The sequence below is a fragment of the Rhamphochromis sp. 'chilingali' genome, assembly GCF_963969265.1.
Source record: "Rhamphochromis sp. 'chilingali' genome assembly, chromosome: 1".
In the NCBI taxonomy this organism is placed as follows: Eukaryota; Metazoa; Chordata; class Actinopteri; order Cichliformes; family Cichlidae; genus Rhamphochromis; species Rhamphochromis sp. 'chilingali'.
Genome location: NC_137929.1, coordinates 53,211,634 through 53,233,410, shown reverse-complemented (window position 1 = coordinate 53,233,410; position 21,777 = coordinate 53,211,634). Strand labels below are relative to the sequence as shown.

Below are 21,777 nucleotides of genomic sequence, written 5' to 3'. Positions count from 1 at the left end.
GAGTCCACACCAAACATATTACAAAAAATTAGAAATGAATCAATTATTTATATATATATATATATATATATATATATATGAAAACAACTCACAAAACAAGCTAACAACATAATCATCTTAGATAAATTTCTTTTATAACAAAACGCAGATTTTTTTGCATTAAATTTATTCTCCCACCTTGTGTTGACAGTATCACCATCTTTACCATAAACGGATATTCTGTTGATAGCTGACACAACACTAACATTTGACACACTGTGTTGCCACAGAAGCCACAGTGAGTATATTGAAAAATTGCAACAGTGTATTCATATCTATAATGAGGCATGAGGCAAAGCAAATAGACCCGGGCTTCACTATTTTTTTTAAAAAAAACTGCTACCCTTTAAAATAGACATGATGATGTGAAGTGGCAGACGTTTTACTCTCAGATGAAGAATGGAGATAATTAACAAAACAAACCATGAGGGTGAGATGTTTGCAAGTTTCTATAAACAGCCATCTTTTCACCAATTAGACATTTATTGTTTATACAAAAGGAATGAAATGTGCTAATAACAACAAAAATGTTTCATTGTATTTTATATAAATGCCAATTTTTCCAAAGGAATTAAAAGGCACGTTGAAGACTAGCATTCCCTTTACTTTTAATTTTGTATTGCACAGTAAAAGTTATCCGGATCCATGCTAGTAATTCGTTGACTGGCACCTCTCTGCAACCAGCTCGCTGCTGCCAGCTCTGTTTGGAGACACAATCAATTTCAAAACAGTTGTTTGGTTATTTTTAAATAACAACAGAGCTATATTGGAAATACTGGAAACTATATTTGAACCAACTAATAATTTCAAATTTTTTGCCAACTATGACAAATTAAGGCTCCAAATTTAAAACAGTGTTATCTAACTGATTTAAATCTGATAAACCGAGGGGACTCATCAACATATTTTTCTGTCAGTTTCTTGTGTGGGTTTTTTTTTTCTGAGATTCACAAAACAAAGCTCAAAATATCAACAACATGAAACACACACGGTGTGTTTAAAAGAAATATAAATCAAAAAGAAAAAAAATATATAACATCACTGTCAGAAATCCCCCAAAAGCACCAAAACTAAGATGCATTTTAGTTGTTCTCAAAACATAGTGGTGAGCATAAAGGATGTTAAATCTTTTCAGTGTCAGTTACCTTTCACATTGCTGGGTTTTCTGACTATAGAATACGTCTCCTGGACTGATTCAAGTGCATGGTCCTCTGCAGGCATATAACAACAAAGCATCATAAGAATGATTTTTCTTTTCATTACATTTAAATGTAAATTGTCCTCACTTATTTCCGGCTGTGAAAATGTGATGTGTGGACTTCTGGAAGATGTTACTTTTTATATGATAGCATATTTCTCTTCCACTAGGCCTTTTAAGCAATTACGGGTATTATAACTTCAATGTTTTCCAGTTTAGGCAAATTACCTTTTGGCATTTTTGGTTTTGTGATGAGGGAATATGTCTCATTGTTTTGTTCAGCTCTGCTTACCACTGCAGGCACTGAAATATAAAGATAAGCCAAACCTTAAACAAAGTATAAAGATATGGGCAGACAATTTAGTTACATTTTTTTAAATCTCTCATTCTAGACACTTTCTCTATATGATAACCATCTCAAAGTAAAGATAGTAAAATGAAAGAGAAATGACAAAACAAGAGTGATGGTTAAAATGTTGTGTTGTTGTTTTTGGTCAACAAGTTACTACTAAATTAAATTATATTACTTACATCTTAGGACCCTGATAGTTCGTATTTATATTAGTTATTACAATGTCATTGTCTTTCCTAGCAACCACCTACCAGTAGAGTGGCACATATTTATAGGATATATGCTTCTACCACATGAAAACACAACACAATTTGTTTCATAACAGTAACATGCAATTTATATACAAAATATGATAACAGCATGTTGCCTAATAAAAATAATTGACCAATCTTGCTTGTGCAGTAAGGCTATACTGGGAAATGGTAAACCCTTTTTTTGCAGAGGGGAAGGTAGATCTAGCTCTCGTGCTCCCCGTGTCTCATGAAAATGTGACAAAATGTTAAGAGTAGATATAGAGACACATTTTATGTCAAGGAAAATAAGTTGTCTGGAGAAACACACCAGTCGAAATACTTCAAACTTTTATACTTTCTATTTCAGTCAACTGAATACATTTTTAGTCTCCTAAAGTCTTATGACATTTAGTCGACTAAAACTATGAATTTAGTTGACTAAATTATGACTAAAACAAGATGATGTTTTATTCAACAATTTTAATCAAAGGTCTGCTCTAATCAAAGGTATTAATCATATTCAGTCAACTAAGACAAGATTAAAATTCAAAAGATTTAGATGCCTAAATTTTGTTTTATCCACAAAAAAATAAATAAAATTAAACTAATTAAACTAATTAAAAGCTAAATGAAACATTTGATATCAAAATTAACACTAAAAAAAACTGCTGAGGGACTAAAATCACAAACCAAACAATACAATGGCAGGTGCATGTCCTAGGGTATACGGTTTACTAAAGGACTGTGTTTCTAATTTCCATGATCCTGTAGATTTGAAGTTCATGTTTTTTATTCCTAAACAAATGTTGGCCTTCCTGACCTGTTTGTGCAGAAGAGGGAGACCGGAAGGAGGCAGTAGAATTTTGAGCACCTTCTTATAAAAAAGACAAAATAAACAAGAAAAAAAATATTATTATTAATATCCACCAGGAATCACTAAGCATGCTTATTGTTATAAAATAAAAAGACATGCTTTGATTAGCATACTGTCAACATACCTGGTGTCAAAGAAGTTTCTTCTGTGTGATTTCTGATGGTTTGTTGATGTTTATTACGTTGAAACACTCTTACCAATATTAGCAGAATGACCACCAATAAAACACCCAAACCAATGCAGAGCACCAGGTAGATCTCTAAGTAAGGCACTGTAGGATGACCTGCAAGAAAGATAATTGCAATGTGCATTAGAAAGGATTAAAATGTTTTAAATTACTATATATATATATATATATATATATATATATATATATATATATATATATATATATATATATATATATATATATATATATTCATGTAAAAACTTAAATAAATCCTATTCAAGACAATTATGTATACCCAATATGATTTAGTCCCATTTCAAAAGGTGGCATACTGATCCAATCATTAGCCAATAGAAAAAATGTGCTAGGAAACATGGGACAACAAAAGGCAGCTGGAGCTGACTGTGTGTTGCGTGAATGATAGACAACAAATAACTTTGACAAACAAAAAGTGAGCCTCTTATAGAGGGTGACAACATGAGTACACAAACCAAGGTAAAAAAAAGAATTAAGGCTTAAATCGGAAGAAACAGTGACTACGAAAACAGTGACATGAATACGGTTCTGCACAGGTGTATGTGAGAAACTATGAAGAGTTTGTATGGACAAGAAACATGAACATCATAGGAGAAGAGTAAAACTAAACACTGAACAAAGAAACAAAATAAAGCAGGAAACATGTAGAGATGTAGACATGATAACATGATAACACAAACTTGACAACATGAACACGCAGACAAGAAACCTATGACAGACTAACACAAAAGACAGGAAAAGACACAAACACAGAGACATGGGTGAAAACACAACTAGACTAAATGTCAACTAAACCCTTACTAAGAATAACACCACAAGAACTTCAGATATTTCAATATAACCTAAAAGTTTGTTGTTAAAAAAAAAAAGAGATGTCAACAACGACCACATTTTGACTACACATACCTGTGTACAGCAATCCTATGGACGTCAACACCAGACTATCATTAGATATCGAAATAAAGATGTTGCCTTATGTTACAAAACAACCAACTTCAGGACTGATCCTCCAAAAATGACATGTAAAGGCATCATTCTGCTGTCTCTTTGAACAGTGGCTATGTTCATCATGGACCATATATTATTTCTCATTTACACACTTTATCATGAAGCTTTAAAATATAGTTTGGGTACTTTGGCGCGGTTGCAGGTGAGACAGACACACCTTAGCTGCATCAGCTCGTCACGCCTCCCCTGCATATAAGGGTGAACTGGGTCCTGACTGTGTTGTTGTTGTGTACATGTGGCTGGCAGCTAAAAAGCTGCAGCTGTGAGTGTATGACGCAAGCAACTGAGTTAATAAAGATGCTGAAAAGCATTCAAGTGTAATCAGGTCCATCTTTGCTGCCACAGATAAAAAGTTTGTCTCCATTTTTTGGGGAAAAATATTGATGCATCTTACTTCCAACAGTTAGCCAGCTCTCTGGTGATTCTCCAGCATCAGCAATACTACATTTGTAGAGTCCTTCATCAGATTTGGATACAGTGGGAATCATTATGTTTCCTGATGAGCTGCTCCCAGTGGAGACGCCATTTTTATAGAATTTTGCAGTGTAGCTGGAGTTTGCATCCTTTTTTCTACAATGCAAGGTCACATTTTCTCCCTGCATCACAGGTTGAGCAGGAATCTCCAGGATCACATGACTCTCTAAATCTAAATGGAAGAATGTATAACAGTTATTGTTTCAAAAAGTGATATTTGTTAAAATTATACATATATAGAAATCATTAATTATATTCATTCATTACTAACAACAATAATAGCTCAAATCAGTTTTAAATAGATACTTTTGATTATTACAATGCACATGCAGTAAATATATATGTATATGTGTTACTTTATTATGATTGTGATGCATTTTATGAAGAAAAATTATCCCTTAGTGTTATGAAAATATATATCAAATATGACATTGTGCATTACTGTAATCGATATACTTAACAGAAAAAATGGTGAATGGACTAAATATGTTAACACATAATTGCTTTTCTATGTACATACCAGTTACAGTGATGTTGACAGAGTTGCTTTTTTGTATTCCTCCATGTTCACACCAGTATTCTCCACTGTCAGTTGATGGATATGCATTAATAATTTTGCAAGGTCCAATCGATGTTTCCCAGTTTGAAGCACATGGTCTAACACCTCCATTTATCTTTTTCATCACTCTCCATCCAATCAGCCCATTTTGCCCTTCACAGCTGATAGCGACAGCCTCTGATTGAAAGAACTGCTGTCTGTTTGGAACAACTTGAGGAAAACCTGAATCTGAGACAGAAAATCAAATAAAGACTCTGCCGTCAATGTCTGAATATATAGAATAAAACTTGGATATGTAGAATAAATGAACCTCATGTTGATAGTTAAGGTTTTCTGAATTATCTGCCTTTACAATATGGCAACAGCAGAAATATTTCAGTAGTTTGAAGAGTTTGACAACTGTCTTGTGACAGCTGTTCAAAGGAAGAGAAGATTTTGCAATACTTGAGAGAAATTATCAATCAAGGATGGAGATGTCAACTGAGATAACATGTCAAGCAGAAGCTGAAGCACATGATAACACATAATACCATATCACTGAAACCGTTATACCATTTTACATCCAAGATAAATCATAAAAATGCAAACAAATTTAATGTCACTTTTCATTAAATATATTCAGAAAATCATTCTACATATATACAAATTCCATTCGATAAATAAACACACACACACACACACACACATATATTTGTATATATATATATATGCAACATATATATATATATATATATATATATATATATATATATATATATATATATATATATATATATATATATATATATATATATATATATATACATATAGGGGGCTATTTCAGAACTGTTTTAGAGGTTTATGTTGTAGCTCTATTTTTAGCTGGAAAACAACAACTGCATTAGTTTCAAAAACATTCAGATTGTTAAGAGATTATAAAATCTATTACACACACTACTACATCCACACACACACAGACACTTAAAAAACACAAAAAACAACATGAATAATTAAACACTTACTATGTGTTTGAGAATCACTGAATTCAGCTACTATAACCAACAGCAACAGAACATTCAGCACTGAAAAGTTTAAGAATGAGACTTTTAACATTTAATATTTTTGTCAGTGTTTTTGATAACACTTTTTAACACAACCAGCTAATAAAGCACAAGTACCCTGTATTTACTTGCATTTTGCAGGAATCAACTGGCAGAAGATCCAAGATGGAGAAATATAGTTGTTGGGGGTTTTTTTCCCAGGACTTTACCATGAAATCACCCAGTATTAAAATTACCTAATTAAATTTTATGTTATTATTGAAATATTTCATATTTCATGAAATTACAGGCTACTTGAGCCTTAGTCATGTGTGCTACAGTGTAATTGTTTAATTGTTTCAGGGGTCTTGCAGGTGACTCACATTTTAGAAAGTACACAGTACTTACAATCTACTTGTTTCATCGTTGACTTCAAAAACATGAGTTGTACTTACAGTGTACTTTGTTCACTGCTTCTTGCAAAAACCTGACTTGTTGCTTGCAAACTGCATGTAAGTACGGTGTATTTGTGCCTTGTTGTCTGCAAAATGCACGTTAGAATAGGGTACTTGCACCTTATTTATGGTTCATATTATAAAGCATAACCATGTTTTTTGGGGTTTTTTTTGCATCATTAATAATAAGTCCTATGCATTTATTAGTGAGCTGTTACAAACAGCTGTTACAAACAGTTCACCATAAAAATACATGCAAATATATGGCTTTATTTTGGATATATTAATTTGCCCTTCAGTCTATCCATGTATTTTTTTAAGACAATGTCAGTACTTACAAATTCTGATGGTGGGAAATCTGACCTCCATGCTGTCTTGCTGCTGACTGCATGAGTATCAGACTAACTTGAGGATATATTATTTTGTACGAACTTCCTCTTCCTGTGCTTCTGTGGTGTGTGACTGAGGCCCAACAGGGTTCCATTTCAAACACATGTGATTGCATGAAAATGTCCCTACAGACTATTATTTGTTTTATGCCCTTTTATTTATTGAATTTTGTGTTTTCTCAATTTTAGATTTCGATCAGTCAGCCTACTTTTTGGCATCTGGTGAAAATTTTAAAAAATAAAGTAAAGGCTCAGTCATAGAAACCCACAGTGCACCGTGTTTTATTGTTTTTTTGTTTTGTTTTTGCTGATGGCTGATGGTAATGCCATAGTTTAAGATTTCTGCAGTTACTGAGTCAGCAGAGTTTCGGTAATAGAGAGAACTTTAAAGCACTATGGCTCTAACCACTTGGCGACCCCTGCTTTGTAACTTTATTTCTTCCACTTCACTAGCTGAGTCACTGTGATTCCTAAAAGCCATTTTGAAATAACACAACATATGACTGTGGAATTTTCCCAGGAGCAAAAGACAAACAGTCTTGTTCCTATTGCAGTACAACCCTTTAAATCAGTGACCAGGTTTGTAGAAGCATAGGTGCTTGATTTAATGAGACTAAGAACAAATCATTGCCTTGTGACCTAAAGATAAAGGTGGTTTTGGCCTTCTGGACTTCATGGACCTGAACTGTACATTTAAGGAGAAAATGTACAGCTTAAGTTATAAGCTAAAAGAATGCTTAAAATCTCCTGAATCATTATGGCATTTTAATCCACACAACATTTTTAGGAAAGATTCAGATTAAGTGGTGTGGCATAATATTTTTTTTCCATATAGTTTATGTTGTCCCAGGTATTCCATTATATTTTTTTAAGCTCCATTACAATTCATGAATAAATTATTACAAAATGGCTTTTTTCCTCCTCATGGCTCATTTGTACTGTACATATCTATTCTATGCTATACATTAAAACAGAGATGCAGTTTAGTCAAGAGGGAAACAAAATTATATGCCAAATGCAAATATTATGAATTATGCATGTTGACTGTGCTTCTTATATGCATCCCTCCAATTTTGCACCAGTATTCTCCAAATATGTCTCTAAAATGTAAAATCTCTAAAATGTAGACTTAAAATGTGGACTTAAAATTAGATATCTAGAAAGCTACTCTTTCTGTAGTTGATAAAAATAAAATACAAAAATAAATAAATTAATTAATTAATTTAAGAGTTAATTAGATGGTTGGGCTCACGTCGCTAACCTGGTCACAGAGGGAATACCGGTGAGTCCTGGCTAACACTGCTAACTTCGAAACGAGCGTGACACTAACTGGATTCCAGCTGCTGCGGGCGACCAGGACGAGAGAGAGCGGTAAGCAGTAAGCGGTAAGCTCAAGGGTTGTCAAGTTCTGCGCAGATCAACTGTGTGGGATGATGGAGCGCATCTTCAACCTGAGCCGGAGGGTGGGGAGAGTTCTGGAAAACCTCTTGTGTTGTACCAGTGCCAAAGATTCCACGTCCCAAGGACCTCAACAGCTACAGGCCGGTGGCTCTGACATATCCAACTGATGAATTTTATTTTATTTGTTTTATTTATTTATTTACAAAGCACATATAATAACAACAGAGAGTTGGACCAAAGTGCTGTGCAAAGTAATAATTAAACAGTGACATTAACATCAACAACAGGTAAGAAAATTAGGATAAAAGAATTGGTAACTCTCATGCAGTATCGAAAGCCAAAGTGAAAAAAAAAAATGTTTTAAAATGGGATTTAAAAGGAGTAACAGTTGGGGCCTTTCTAATGTGGAGAGGTAGATCGTTCCACATTTTCGGTGCCACAACCGCAGCCCCCTGATCCCCTCTATGAACCATCCTAGACTTGTGTAAGGTAAGGAGTAAATGATCACTTGATCAAAGGGCTCTAGAGGGCGTATAATGCTGCAAAAGGTCAGACAAATAGTCTGGTGCCTGGCCACTTAGCTCTTTATAAGTCAAAAATTAAATTCTAAAATGCACTGGAAGCCAATGAAGGGAAACAAGCACCGGAGTAATATGTTGATGTCTCTTCACACAAGTCAAAAGGCAGGCTGCAGCATTTTGTACAAGTTGGATCATAAAAATGATCTCACCTTGGATAGGAGCCTTAATTTAAAAAAGGAGAACTGAACAACTAATTTAATTTGTTTCTCAAATGTAAGTTTGTTCACTGGCAGAAGACTACCGCTAGCTCCTTGTAACCAAGGAGCTAGCGGTAGTCTTCTGCACAAACATCCTCCACTGCAACTACTAAAGATCCAAGGAAAGTTTTAAGCCTTATCCTAATAGTAGAGATAGTGTCTCCATCCCAAATCTAAAACTTTACAAGCACAATAGTCTCAGTTTTAGAATTTAGAAGAAGAAAATTAGAGTCCATCCAGGTCTTTATGTCTTTAACCCTTGTGTGGTGTTCATATTTTTGTTACTCAGCCAGTGTTCATGGGTCTGGTGGACCCGCTAGAGTTTTGGCTTTCCAAATTAACACTATCAAACAATTTTATGTTAGATTACTCAACAGATGTTTACTTCATCCCAATTACAAGCCATATGAACAGCAAACATGGTTAATTTTTTCCCTTTACCTTTGTTAGATCACATTTATGAATTAATGTGCTTCTCGGTTTTTTTGTTTTTTTTAATAAAATGTTATAAAATAAATCAGTTATAATCAAGTGGAGTGAGTGGAAAGACAACACATTTACACGTGAAGCAATATGTTTCACAACTAAATGGGATCAGCTGCTCATCAATGGTGACATTAGGCCCAGGGATGTAAAACAGGGGGAGGTGGTGCACACACTTATCCCACACTGTCCTGATGGCAGCTAGCTTGTCTCTCTGCCGTCGAGCTGGTCTGTCGTCTCGGTTATCAAAATGGACAATCCTGGAAATTTTGTGGAAGTTTTCCAGAGACACTGATGCACGGAAAGGTTCGTGCCGTTTTTTGCATCCCACAGGGATTCTGTGGATTCCCCTTTGGACCTGAAAACTCCTGCAAGGATAAGAACCCCAAAGTAGGCCTTTGGGGTTCTTAGATGAATTTGGTCCATCTCCTTCCATCTCTCTCCAAAAACACACCTTCCTTCTAGATTACTGCAAACCAGAATAATTTTCTATAATAATAATTTTCTGGATGGAATCTGGGATAAAAAGCTAAAATGAAGACTTGATGTCCTGCACATGAGTAACTGTCAGCCGTGTTGGCCCTGGCTTATCACAGTAACAGCTCTGCAGGGTGGCTCATCTCTTGGGCAAGAAGACCATCCAATTTCACCAGTTATTGACATCCATATTTCTTCACTTGCTGTCTGGTGGGCTTGTTCTGGTCCTGGAGCTGGCTGCAGATCAGAATCAGAATCAGAAAGGGTTTTATTGCCAAATGTTGAGCAGGTTTACAACATTAGGAAATTGCTGCGGTGCTTCAGTGCTAACATACTGTCATAGAAAAATAAAAATAAGAATAAGAATTAAAAGTGCTAAGTAGATAGATATATACATGATATATACATGAGTGCAGGTGGTGATCAGTGCCAAACATGGAATGATGCAGTGAACACAGTGTAGGGTCATGTGTTAGTGGTGGGAACAGTCATACGGTTATTGTTCATGTGTCCGACAGCAGAGGGGAAGAAACTGTTCTTATGGCGAGAGGTTCTGGTGCGAATGGACCGGAGCCTCCTGCCTGAGGGGAGCAGGTCAAACAGACTGTGTCTGGGGTACTCGTCTTCGTTTTGTTACTAAACGGTGCTCAACCTCATCTTCTTCTTCAAAGTCACTGTCAGACTCTGAATTTTCAGAAATGTGAAATATTCTGAAACCTCTTTGTCAACATCATCATCCGAAGCCCCTCTCTCTTCCAAAATCAATTGGATGGCCCTCACAGCAGATTATCTTTTGCCATCTTGATCAGTTGTGATAAAGAACCACACTGGCAAAGTCTTATTTATAGTATTATGCCCCTAATTTGCAGGTGGGACAGGGTATGAGAAAATAAAATTTGGATCCCTCAAGAAAGAGGGTAAAATGTGTGGGAATGTAAGAGCAGACGGTGTTGTTAGTTGAATTTTCAGCAATGTTGCAACTTTGTGCAGGAGCAGGAGGGGAAGAAAACACTATCAGCAGCACCAGAAAGGAGGAAGACAGAGTGTGGGAACACAGGACCTACACTTTCAACACTTTTATTAGACCTGGGTCCAGTGGACCCGAACACCTTGTATGTAATGTAAATGCGTGGGGGGAGGTACAGTATGAGGTCATTGAAAATTAGTTCGGATTTATGTTTTTCACAGAAAATAAGCCAAAGCCAATGAATTTCAGGTTGAAAATATAATTAATTGTTTAATTTTTCTTTTGAAAAAAATTGAAAACGGGTCTCACAGACCCGAACACCATTGCTGCAATTTAACTAATTGGTGTGTGTTATCTGGCTTCATGGATAGATTGTCACGGTGGGTGTTTGGAGGACACAGATGAGGGGGCAAAACTTTTACTGAACTCAAAGCAAGCCCTTATTAGGGCCGGTAAACAGTAAAGCAAAAATAACCAAACATAAACTATGGCAATAACCCAAACAAAGAACCTAAACTGGGAAACAACTAAAGACTATCAATTACTAAGACTGTGACTTATTACTGTAACTATGAGCAATGAACACGACATGAAAAGGCAAAGAACAGAATTCAGTGCGGAAGTGAGAGGCTTGTGAAATGGGACGGTCTAGCCTTCGTCGCACTGTTCAGGTTGCCTAGCAACCATGATACTAACAACGAGAAACGTTACATACAGCTTTGTTTGACAGAAATGAAGGAGAAAAAATGTTTTGTTGGTCATTCATTTTTGTCATGACATCACTTTGTGATAGGTTTTAGAGCATAAACCTATTCGCTGGAACGTTGAAGACAATATAATTACACTGCAAAGCAAGACACAAGTAGGCAAGCTTCTTCATGTTACTCGTGCACGGGAGAGAACCGGACAAAGCGCCGTCCGTTCGCTTGACCCCAGTTGCTCTCGTCCATCCTCCTGTACCACTGTCCTTTTATTGAGGTTACATGAATATGCATAGGTTCATTAACATATGACGTCTACATACACACAAAGAGTACCTTGCCTGTGTGTGTGTGTGTGTGTGTGTGTGTGTGTGTGTGTGTGTGTGTGTGTGAGGTACTGCTGATCAAAGGGTCATAAAAGCACACAAGCAAACATCCTTGGTCAGGAAGAGGGTAGACTAGACCCCCCCGGTAAGGAAGTCCAGCAGTTCATCTAAACAGAAAAGCACTCAGACTAGAACAGACATAGCTACGTTAATCCCACCATAAAACAATAAAACAAGATGCGAACTTTCCCATGCTCCCAGGATGTAGGTGTGCATTCCTGGAATGCACACCAAGCCTTTGGGGCCTGCTAAAGATCACACATCCTATCACTACACAAGTGATTATACACCTCTAAGCATATATGGTTAAATATTTCTAAGCATAAATGACAATCAACAATACAAACTCTAACACTTTGATTAGTTGAGTATCTGAGGCTGAGACCACGGGACTGTAAAACATGATTGTTGGGCTTCATTTCTGTACTGAACAGTCATTTAAGATTAGCTAGTAAATAACAATTAGCTAATGTTGTTCATGAGACTAAAATCATCTCACTGTGGTAATGAAAATATAATATGGACAATATATGTATTGTCAGATTATTATGATATATAGATATATATAGTGAGCTTGAACTCTTTTTTTCAAGTTGCAGTTATTTATATTTCCTATTACCTTAAATCTTCACTCAAAGACAAGTGTAGATTTGACAGTGTATATACAGATGTATTATATATAAGAGACATATTATTCGTTTAGTATGGTAAATGGTCTGTATTTGTATAGCGCTTTACTTGGTCCTAAGGACCCCAAAGCGCTTTACACTATACACAATCATCCACCCATTCACACACTGGGGATGGCAAGCTACAGTGTAGCCACAACCGCTGACAGAGGCGAGGACACTGAGACACCGGGCCCTCTGACCACCACCAGTAGGCAACGGGTGAAGTGTCTTGCCCAAGGACACAACGACCGAGAGCCGAAATTCGAACCAGCAACCTTTCGATTAGAAGACGAACGCCCATCTCTTGAGCCACGATGTTGGCATTATTACATTTGGCTCAATGCCTACATATATGTGTAAAAAGAAAATGTACGAGCTGTGAAAACTGTTTCTGATAAAATGAAGAGTAGACTGATATATTAAATATTCCTTTATTGGGTGAGAAAATCAGACCATGTCATAACTGCTTTAAGTCATACAGAATAGATATCAGAGCCTTAAACAGGCTGACTTCTGCTAAATGGGTCAAACTGGGCAGAAAGTACACAAACACATAACATCCTTATAGAATATGATGTAACACTATAGATCAATTTACCTCAGAATATATAAAGCATATAAACAATTACAGCAATATGATGCAACAAACACAGCAGTGCTACTAATCCAAAATGCTCAAAGCTTCATAGAACTGAAACAAACATTTATTTTTAGCTCTATTCTGCTGCTGATACATACTTTATTTTTCTGAACATTAAACTTGCTGCTTGTTGTTGAAGGCCCTGAGTACTTTCTCCCACACTGAAAACACTGGAATGATCAAATTATTTAAACATTACCTAATAAGACTGATTCAGGACAGACAATTAGTTATGTTATTTTAAACTTTTCTAGCAGTCCTTCACAAACAGGAAACAGTCTGTCTATCCTCTCCATCTTTCAGCTGCTGCTGGCTCTTCCTCCTCCTCTTCCTCACACACTGCTGAGTTTATCCTGGTGGATCATCAGGGGTGCAAAGCCTCACAGATGATGTGCAGCAGTGTGTCCCTCAGTCTGTCCTCACTCTGGACACTTGCAGTTGTCGCACATGGAAATCAAATGTGTGATAAGCTGCAGGATTCAAACACAAGTGTAACTTATAAACACATGTTCATACTTTTATTCCACAATCAGAGAGAAAGAAACAGAGAGAGACTGCAGGACAGACAGACAGGTGACAGTCTCAGGTGTTTACACTGCTACAAACAGGAGGATTTAGTGTTTGTGTTATTACGAAACAAGAAGAGTTCCCAGATGGTACAGTGGACACATGTGTGGCTCCTGTGATTAAAGCATCTTTCTTTCAGCTTAACGAGTGAACCGTCAGCTCGTTCAAACACACGTTAAAGTCCGTTTGGCTCGACACCACCGAACAGAGGCAGCAATATAACATAGCTAACATTAACAGTGCAGTGGATCCTGCTTGTGCCGTGATATTCAGGACTGCAAACCGAGCAGCATCACTGACTTTCAGCCTGTTGTGTTTGTGGATATATGACTGACTTTAATTATCCACAAAATCATCACATTCTCTGTAAGATAAGATGTGATAATTATTAGGTTATCTAGATTATTATGTAAATAACAAAATAACTTAAAGCAAAAATTGGGAAACGTAAAGTCCGAAGTCTTTATATTAAGGGCCATCAGTCAAACAATATTGTTTGCTCTGGGTGTACAGAGCACGTTGTGTGTGATGTCTTCTTTTGCACATGCGGGCCGGGCCGCTTTGAGCGTTCACACTAGAGCACGTTTGCTGTCCCATTTTATTTGTAGTGTGAACAAGCAGACAAAAAAATCGGATTTGATCAAAAAATCGGAATTGAGCATTAAGACCTGCAGTGTGAACGTGGCCTTGGTTCAGGGGGGATGACAAAAAGAACTAAAAAACAAAGGACTAAAATGCAACCTAGAAATTAACTAGATGAGCTAAACTATAACATAAATAAATACAAAAGATACATAAAAACTCAAACACAAGGTCACACGACCCAGTACCGTGACATAGATAAAGCTGTATACAGTGTTGGGGAGTAATTGAATACATGTACCGCCGTTACGTATTTAAAATACAAAATATGAGTAACTGTATTCCGTTACAGTTACCGTTTAAAAAGGTGGTATTCAGAATACAGTTACTTTGTTGAAATAAATGGATTACACTGCGGTACTTTCCTGTTTCATATTGTCGCGGGTCAGGACTGTTTGGGTTTTGTTTGACAGCTACGTTCTGTTGTTCCAGGCGGCAGCGTTACGGTTGCCATGGTTACAGGGCGACACACACTCTCTCTCTCTCTCTCTCTCTGCGACTGTGTGTTTCCTGGGTGAGAGAGCGCCTTTTCGTTGTTGTTGTTGTTGTGCTAAGCTAACAGGCAGAATGCTACAAGCATAGCTCTAAAGAATGTAGCATCATGGGCAGTGTAGTCCGTGTTGCAGGGAGAATGGACTGCCATACACGTTATGGGTCTGTGAGCGCGAGGAGGGAGAAAAAGGGGAGTGGAAAGGTACGAGTTGTCATCGAGGAAAAACGGGAGCTGGAAGCATGTAAATATAATAATAACCACTGCAGCCAAGAAGAGTGCCTGACGAGCCCAGTTGTAAGTAAGCTATTAAGACTCGACTGTACACCGTGTTCGTGTTTTCCTCCGAAAACAATAAGTTCCGTTGGAGCAGCCTTTCAACGCCTCTCTCTGTCTCTCGCAAGAAAAGTTGACCCAGACAACAAAGTAAAGCTAGTTTTCGGCTACGAGCCGACAGGGACCCCGCCGTATTAGTCAGAGGTCCCTTTACTACAGTTCGGAGTCGCGGACCTTCAGTAATAGTAATAAATCACACAGCAATAGTACATTCACGTTGTTGTAAAAAGCATGATAATATATTAAGTAATCTGTCATGGTCCTGGGCCATGTGGGCCCAGTATTCTTAGTTCTTTGTATTTTTGTATTTCGTTCCTTATTTAGGCCATGTCTTCTGAGTTGCCCTGTTGTGTTGTTCCCTAAGTGTTTTCCCTTCATGGCTCTCTCCCCCCTGTGTGCCCTCTATGTATTGATGAGCCCTCGTCTCCCTTTGTGGTTGTTTCATGTTTCCCCAGCCCGTTATGTCTGTGTTTTCCCCGTGCTCTCTCTCCTCCTGTCGGAACCTCTGTGCCTCTACATGTCATGTTCAGTTCACCCCGCCCTGTCTCGTTATGATTATCAGTGTCACCTGTGTTCCCCGTGTGTGCCCACTTTCCTCGTTTACCCTCTGTGTATTTCTGTCTGAGTCTCCCTCTGTTCGGCGTCGTGTTCTCCCTCATGCTGTGTGTGATTCCCCCGTGTTTCCTGGTGAGCTTTACGTTAGTTTTTCCCAGTTTAGTTTTGTATCTCCCATTATCTTTTGTCAGCAATAAAGCTGCTTTTTGAGTTCATCCCCGTGTGTGTGAGTTTTGCATTTTGGGTCCTCCTCCTGCCTGCCACACAGCCGAGCCATGACATAATCCAAAGTATTCAGAATATGTTACTGTCATTGAGTAACGTAACGGAATACGTTACAGAATACATTTTGGGGCATGTATTCTGTATTCTGTAATGGAATACATTTTAAAAGTAACCTTCCCAACACTGGTTGTATGTCATCTGCATAGCACTGAAAATGTTTGCCATGCCTACTGATGATACTGCCTCATTTGTAACCTTCACTAAAGCTGTTTCTATGCTGTGATGAGCTCTGAAACCTGACTGAAACTCTTCAAATAAGCCTTTGCAGATGATCTGTTAGCTGTTCGACAACACCCTTTCAAGAATTTTTGAGATGAAAGCCATGTTGCAAACATGTATTTTAGAATTACTTTACCCAATCTTCACTATTTCACATAAGACAAGTCTTGTGTTGACAATATTATCACCATTTTTCCTATAAATGAACATTGTGTTGATGGCTTATGACATTTTAGCTTTATGTCTTAAGCTACATTTGTCATATTGTGTTGCTGCAAAGGCCACGGTGAGTATATTTTTAAAAATTTGCAACAGCACTCTCATACCTGTAATGAGGCAGAGTAAATAGAACTGTCTCTCTCTTTCATGTTTAATTTTAACACACTGCTACCTTTTAAATTAGAAGTGATGATGTGAGGTGGGTGAAGTTTCCTCTTTCATGTGAAGAATAAAGACGATGAAAAAATATGGCCTTGGGGTCATTTTTATTTCATGCAAACTGACACCATTCACTGTTTATAGAAAAGCACAATCTAAAACATCAAAATTCTGCTAATAAACACAGAAATGTCCATTATCTTCTCTCTAAATGCAACTCTTTTGACAGTTTTTTTTCCATACATTCATAGCTTCAATAACATTAAAATTCAAAAAAGAACATTAGAGACTAATGTATCCTTCATTTGTGGCTTTGGGTTGTACAAAAGAAGTGTTTCAAATCTTCTTCTGTTAAAACTGAGTTGGTACCTTCATGAACATGCCTGCTAGGGTTGATTCTATTTTGAGTACAAATTACACTTCAAAATATTTTTTTTTTCTTTTAAATGAAACCTGAACCATTCTGGGAATTATATTTGAAACAACACATGATTTATACATTGTTGCTCTTCTACATTATTTACGCTAATACGATTTGTTCATTTATGAAATGCAATTAAGAATAAAATAAAATAAGGTACCAAATTTAAAAACTTCTAGTTTTTTTTATTTCACTTGCAGACACACAACTTAAGCTGTCAAGTGGCTGAGCATGTGACCACCAGTTAAAAATATATCTTATGTGCACATTCATTATGATACTTCACAGCCTTCAAACAACCTACATGTTGAAGTGAGGGTGCTCAGCTGCATACATTTTTGTATCTGGGTTTCTGGTGTGGTTATTGTCAGATATCATGACCTTCTGTTAAAAAAAGAAGCTGGTAAAGTTTGTCTTTCTCTCTGTGAGAAGATTCAGCTGCTGGCACACAGTGTAACAATGATTGAATAATTACAAGACTTTAACAAATGCTCACAAAACATCAGATAAATTTAAGTCTTGATCAGTATTTTCTGTCTGGAGCAGAAAAGTGATGGACTGCTGAAAAAATCATTTATTTTTCTTTTTTAATGATTACATTGTTTCTTCCACTGGCTTTTTAAACAGCTAGAGATGTTATAGTTTCAATATTTTCACGTTAGGCAAATTACCTTTCATCAACTTTGCTTCTTGTGATGAGGGTACGCATCGCCTGGGTAGAATTAGTTATGCTGACCCCTGCAGACATTGGAACATACAGGCAAGTCAGAACCATAATACAAAGATAACTATGAAGGAAGAATGTTTCCTCAGCTTGACTCGCACATGCCAAGGCTAATCACAAAGTACAGATAGTGTAACATAAAAGATAGGCATTTATGATATTATGTAAGTACTATGCGATCATCATGTTGCCTAGCAACCACCTACCTAATAATACCAAACATCTTAAAAAAGGACAGCATGATTTTAATTTCATGAAAGTAGCATCCAATATGTATTCACAAAACCTCAACTATGTATGTCATATTATGGCATTATCATGTTCTACACTCAACAAAAATATAAACGCAACACCTTTGTTACTGCTCCCATTCCCCATGGGATGGACGTAGAGACCTAAAATTCATTCCAGATACACAATATAACCATCCCTCCCAAACAGTGGTCACAAATCAGTCCAAATGTGTGGTAGTGGGCACATCTGCTATATTGAGATAATCCATCCCACCTCACAGGTGTGCCACATCAGGATGCTGATCTGACATCATGAGTAGTGCACAGGTGTACCTCAGACTGCCCACAACAAAAGGCCACCCTGGAATGTGCAGTTTTGTCTCACAGCAAAATGCCACAGATGCCACAAGCAATGAGGGAGCGTGCAATTGGCATGCTGACAGCAGGAATGTCAACCAGATCTGTTGCCCGTGCATTGAATGTTCATTTCTCAACCATAAGCCGTCCCCACAGGCGTTTCAGAGAATATGGCAGCACATCCAACCGGCCTCACAACCGCAGACCTCGTGTAACCACACCAGCCCAGGACCTCCACATCCAGCAGGTTCACCTCTAAGATCGTCTGAGACCAGCCACCCAGACAGCTGCTGGAACAATTGGTTTGCACAACCAAACAATTTCTGCACAAACTGTCAGAAACCATCTCAGGGACGCTCAACTGCATGCCCGTCGTCCTCATCGGGGTCTTGACCTGACTCCAGCTCGTCGCCGTAACAGACTTGTGTGGGCAAATGCTCACATTCGATGGCGTCTGGCACGTTGGAGAGGTGTGCGCTTCACGGATGAATCATGGTTCACATTGTTCAGGGCAGATGGCAGCTGAGAATGTCCCAGTTCTTGCATGGCCAGCATACTCACCGGACATGTCACCCATTGAGCATGTTCGGGATGTGCTTGACCGGCGTATACGACAGTGTGTACCAGTTCCCACGAATATCCAACAACCTCGCACAGCCATTGAAGTGGAGTGGACCAACATTCCACAGGCCACAATTGACAATCTGATAGACTCCATGCAACGATGTGTTGCACTGCATGAGGCAAATGGTGGTCACACCAGATACTGACCGGTTCTGGGACCCCAGACCCCCAATAGCGCAAAAAACTGCACATTCCAGGGTGGCCTTTTGTTGTGGGCAGTCTGAGGTACACCTGTGCACTACTCATGATGTCAGATCAGCATCCTGATGTGGCACACCTGTGAGGTGGGATGGATTATCTCAATATAGCAGATGTGCCCACTACCACACATTTGGACTGATTTGTGACCACTGTTTGGGAGGGATGGTTATATTGTGTATCTGGAATGAATTTTAGGTCTCTACGTCCATCCCATGGGGAATGGGAGCAGTAACAAAGGTGTTGCGTTTATATTTTTGTTGAGTGTAAGAACAGACTAAAATTAAAAAAATTTAAAAGAAATGTAGCATGGGCATGTATTAGTTTTTAAAATCTACTAAAAAAGGTGTAAGTCTTCATCTCTACTCTGGAGTGACATCGGAGAGGGCCAGGGCAGCCAATGCTTATGATTTGGTTTATTGGTTTCAAAGCTAAACAAGAAGTCATGTTCTATAATGGTGAGCCATACTTGGTGTCAAAGAAGTTTCTTCTATGTGACGTCTGGTGGTCTGTTGATGTTTCTGATGTTGAAATACTCCAGTCACAAGGACCAAAATAATCACCATTAAAATACAGAAACCAATGCCGAACACAAGGTAGAGGTCTAAGCGAAGCACCTGAGGTGGAGCATCAGCTCCTAGAAAGATAATTGCATGCATTGTGTATTAGACATAATTATAATGATGTAAATTAATATAAACAATTTATATTAATATAAAAAACCAAACACAAACCCTAAACCATCAATTTATGGTATACATTCATCAAATAGTGCGTATCTGAACACATGAACTTCATGTTTATGCAAAGCTTCAAAATGCATTGTATTATTTTTTTTTCTTCTTTTTTTTTTTTTTTTTTTGTCTGCCTCGTTAGACTGCAAGTCACCCACATTATCCTGATGATCTCCCTTTGTTTCTAGACAGGGTGGATGGTATTTGATGGTGTAGTAGATTGTGGAATTATGGGTGGAGAAAGGTGAGCTGATTTAATTTAGCAGAACTCACACAGAATAAATCTGAACAAATTTAGGAGCAATGATGAAATTTTACTGGCAGCATTTGTCAAAAGATTCGACATTACTATCATTTTTCTTTTGCTGTACAGATTGATAATAAGTATTTAACTCTAATTAATGCTTTTTCACACATAAGCTTGTGTTATGCATGCGACATGGCATTCAAACTCTCACATAATTGCTCCTGTTTGACACTTCATCTAATTTCTCCAACAAGGGTTGGAGAATGCATTGTAGATAAAACACACAGCTTTCAATTGTCTATAAAACTTACTTCCAACAACTAGCCAGCTCTCTGGTGATTCTTCAGTCTTAGAAATGCCACATTTGTAGAAGCCTTCATCAGACTTGGAGACAATGGGGTTCATCATCTTTCCTGTTGAACTGATCCCAATGGAGGCACCATTTTTATAGAATTCAGCAGTGAAATTGGGGTGTGCATGCTTCTTTTTACAGAGCAGGGTCACATTATCTCCCTCCAACAAAGGATAGGCAGGACTCTCCAGGATCACAGGACCATCTGAATATGAATGGCACATGACTTGAAAAGTTTCTTATAGAAAACTTGATTTCTGATTAAATTATATAATCTTACAAATACTACAGGCAATAGGTCAAATATCATTTTTAAGAAAAAATGCATAACACATCATACAAACTTTGACGAAGATGCTTTTGTTATCAGAGTAATGCTTAATTTCCAAATATAATGTGCTATATTTGCTACCAAAAACAACTGACCTAAAAATTGGTCATATGTCATTCCTTAAGCGAAATGTGTAAAATGATTCTTATTTACCTGCTTAAGCACACACACACACACACACACACACACACACACACACACACACACACACACACACACACACACACACACAACACTGTAATTGATATACCAAACCAACAGATCTAAAAAGTGGATGGACTAAATATGTTTTTATATTTTTTAGTGTATGTGCATACCAGTTACAGTGATATTGACAGAGTTGCTTCTTTGTGTTCTTCCCATTTCACACCAGTATTCTCCACTGTCAGTTTTTGGATATGCATTACTAATATTGCAAGGCCCAGTAGCTCTATCCCAGGTTGGAGCACATGTTCTAAGGTCTCCATTTATCTTTTTCATCACTCTCCATCCAGTCAGTCCACGTAGCCCTTCACAGCTGATTGTTATAGATTCTAATTCAAAGAACTGTTGCCTGTTTGGAACAACTTCAGGAAAACCTGAATCTAAAACAGAAAATCAAGATCTGTTATTGCTTCTGTCTTTCAAAACACAAATGGACAATATTACTATATTTACTGAAACAAATGCACATGTATGTTGTATTTTTAGGTTTTTCTTAAATACAGATTTTTTTTCAAAGTTGTATTCTAATGTAATGTTGTGTTGGAATGCACAATGCTTTTGCAGCTGTTGT

General features: G+C 37.4%; 1 protein-coding gene across 1 annotated transcript in view; it reads right to left on the bottom strand.

The window, feature by feature from the left end:
* Positions 1-1,176: 1,176 nt before the first annotated feature.
* The window catches only part of LOC308408824 (uncharacterized protein), a gene marked incomplete at both ends in the record, with an annotated part of 92,269 nt that continues 71,668 nt past the window's right edge, over positions 1,177-21,777 (bottom strand). The window contains one exon of the mRNA XM_080901229.1: positions 1,177-1,250. Within this exon, the coding sequence (XP_080757355.1) occupies positions 1,177-1,250 (74 nt within the window). The remainder of the gene's footprint in view (positions 1,251-21,777) is intronic.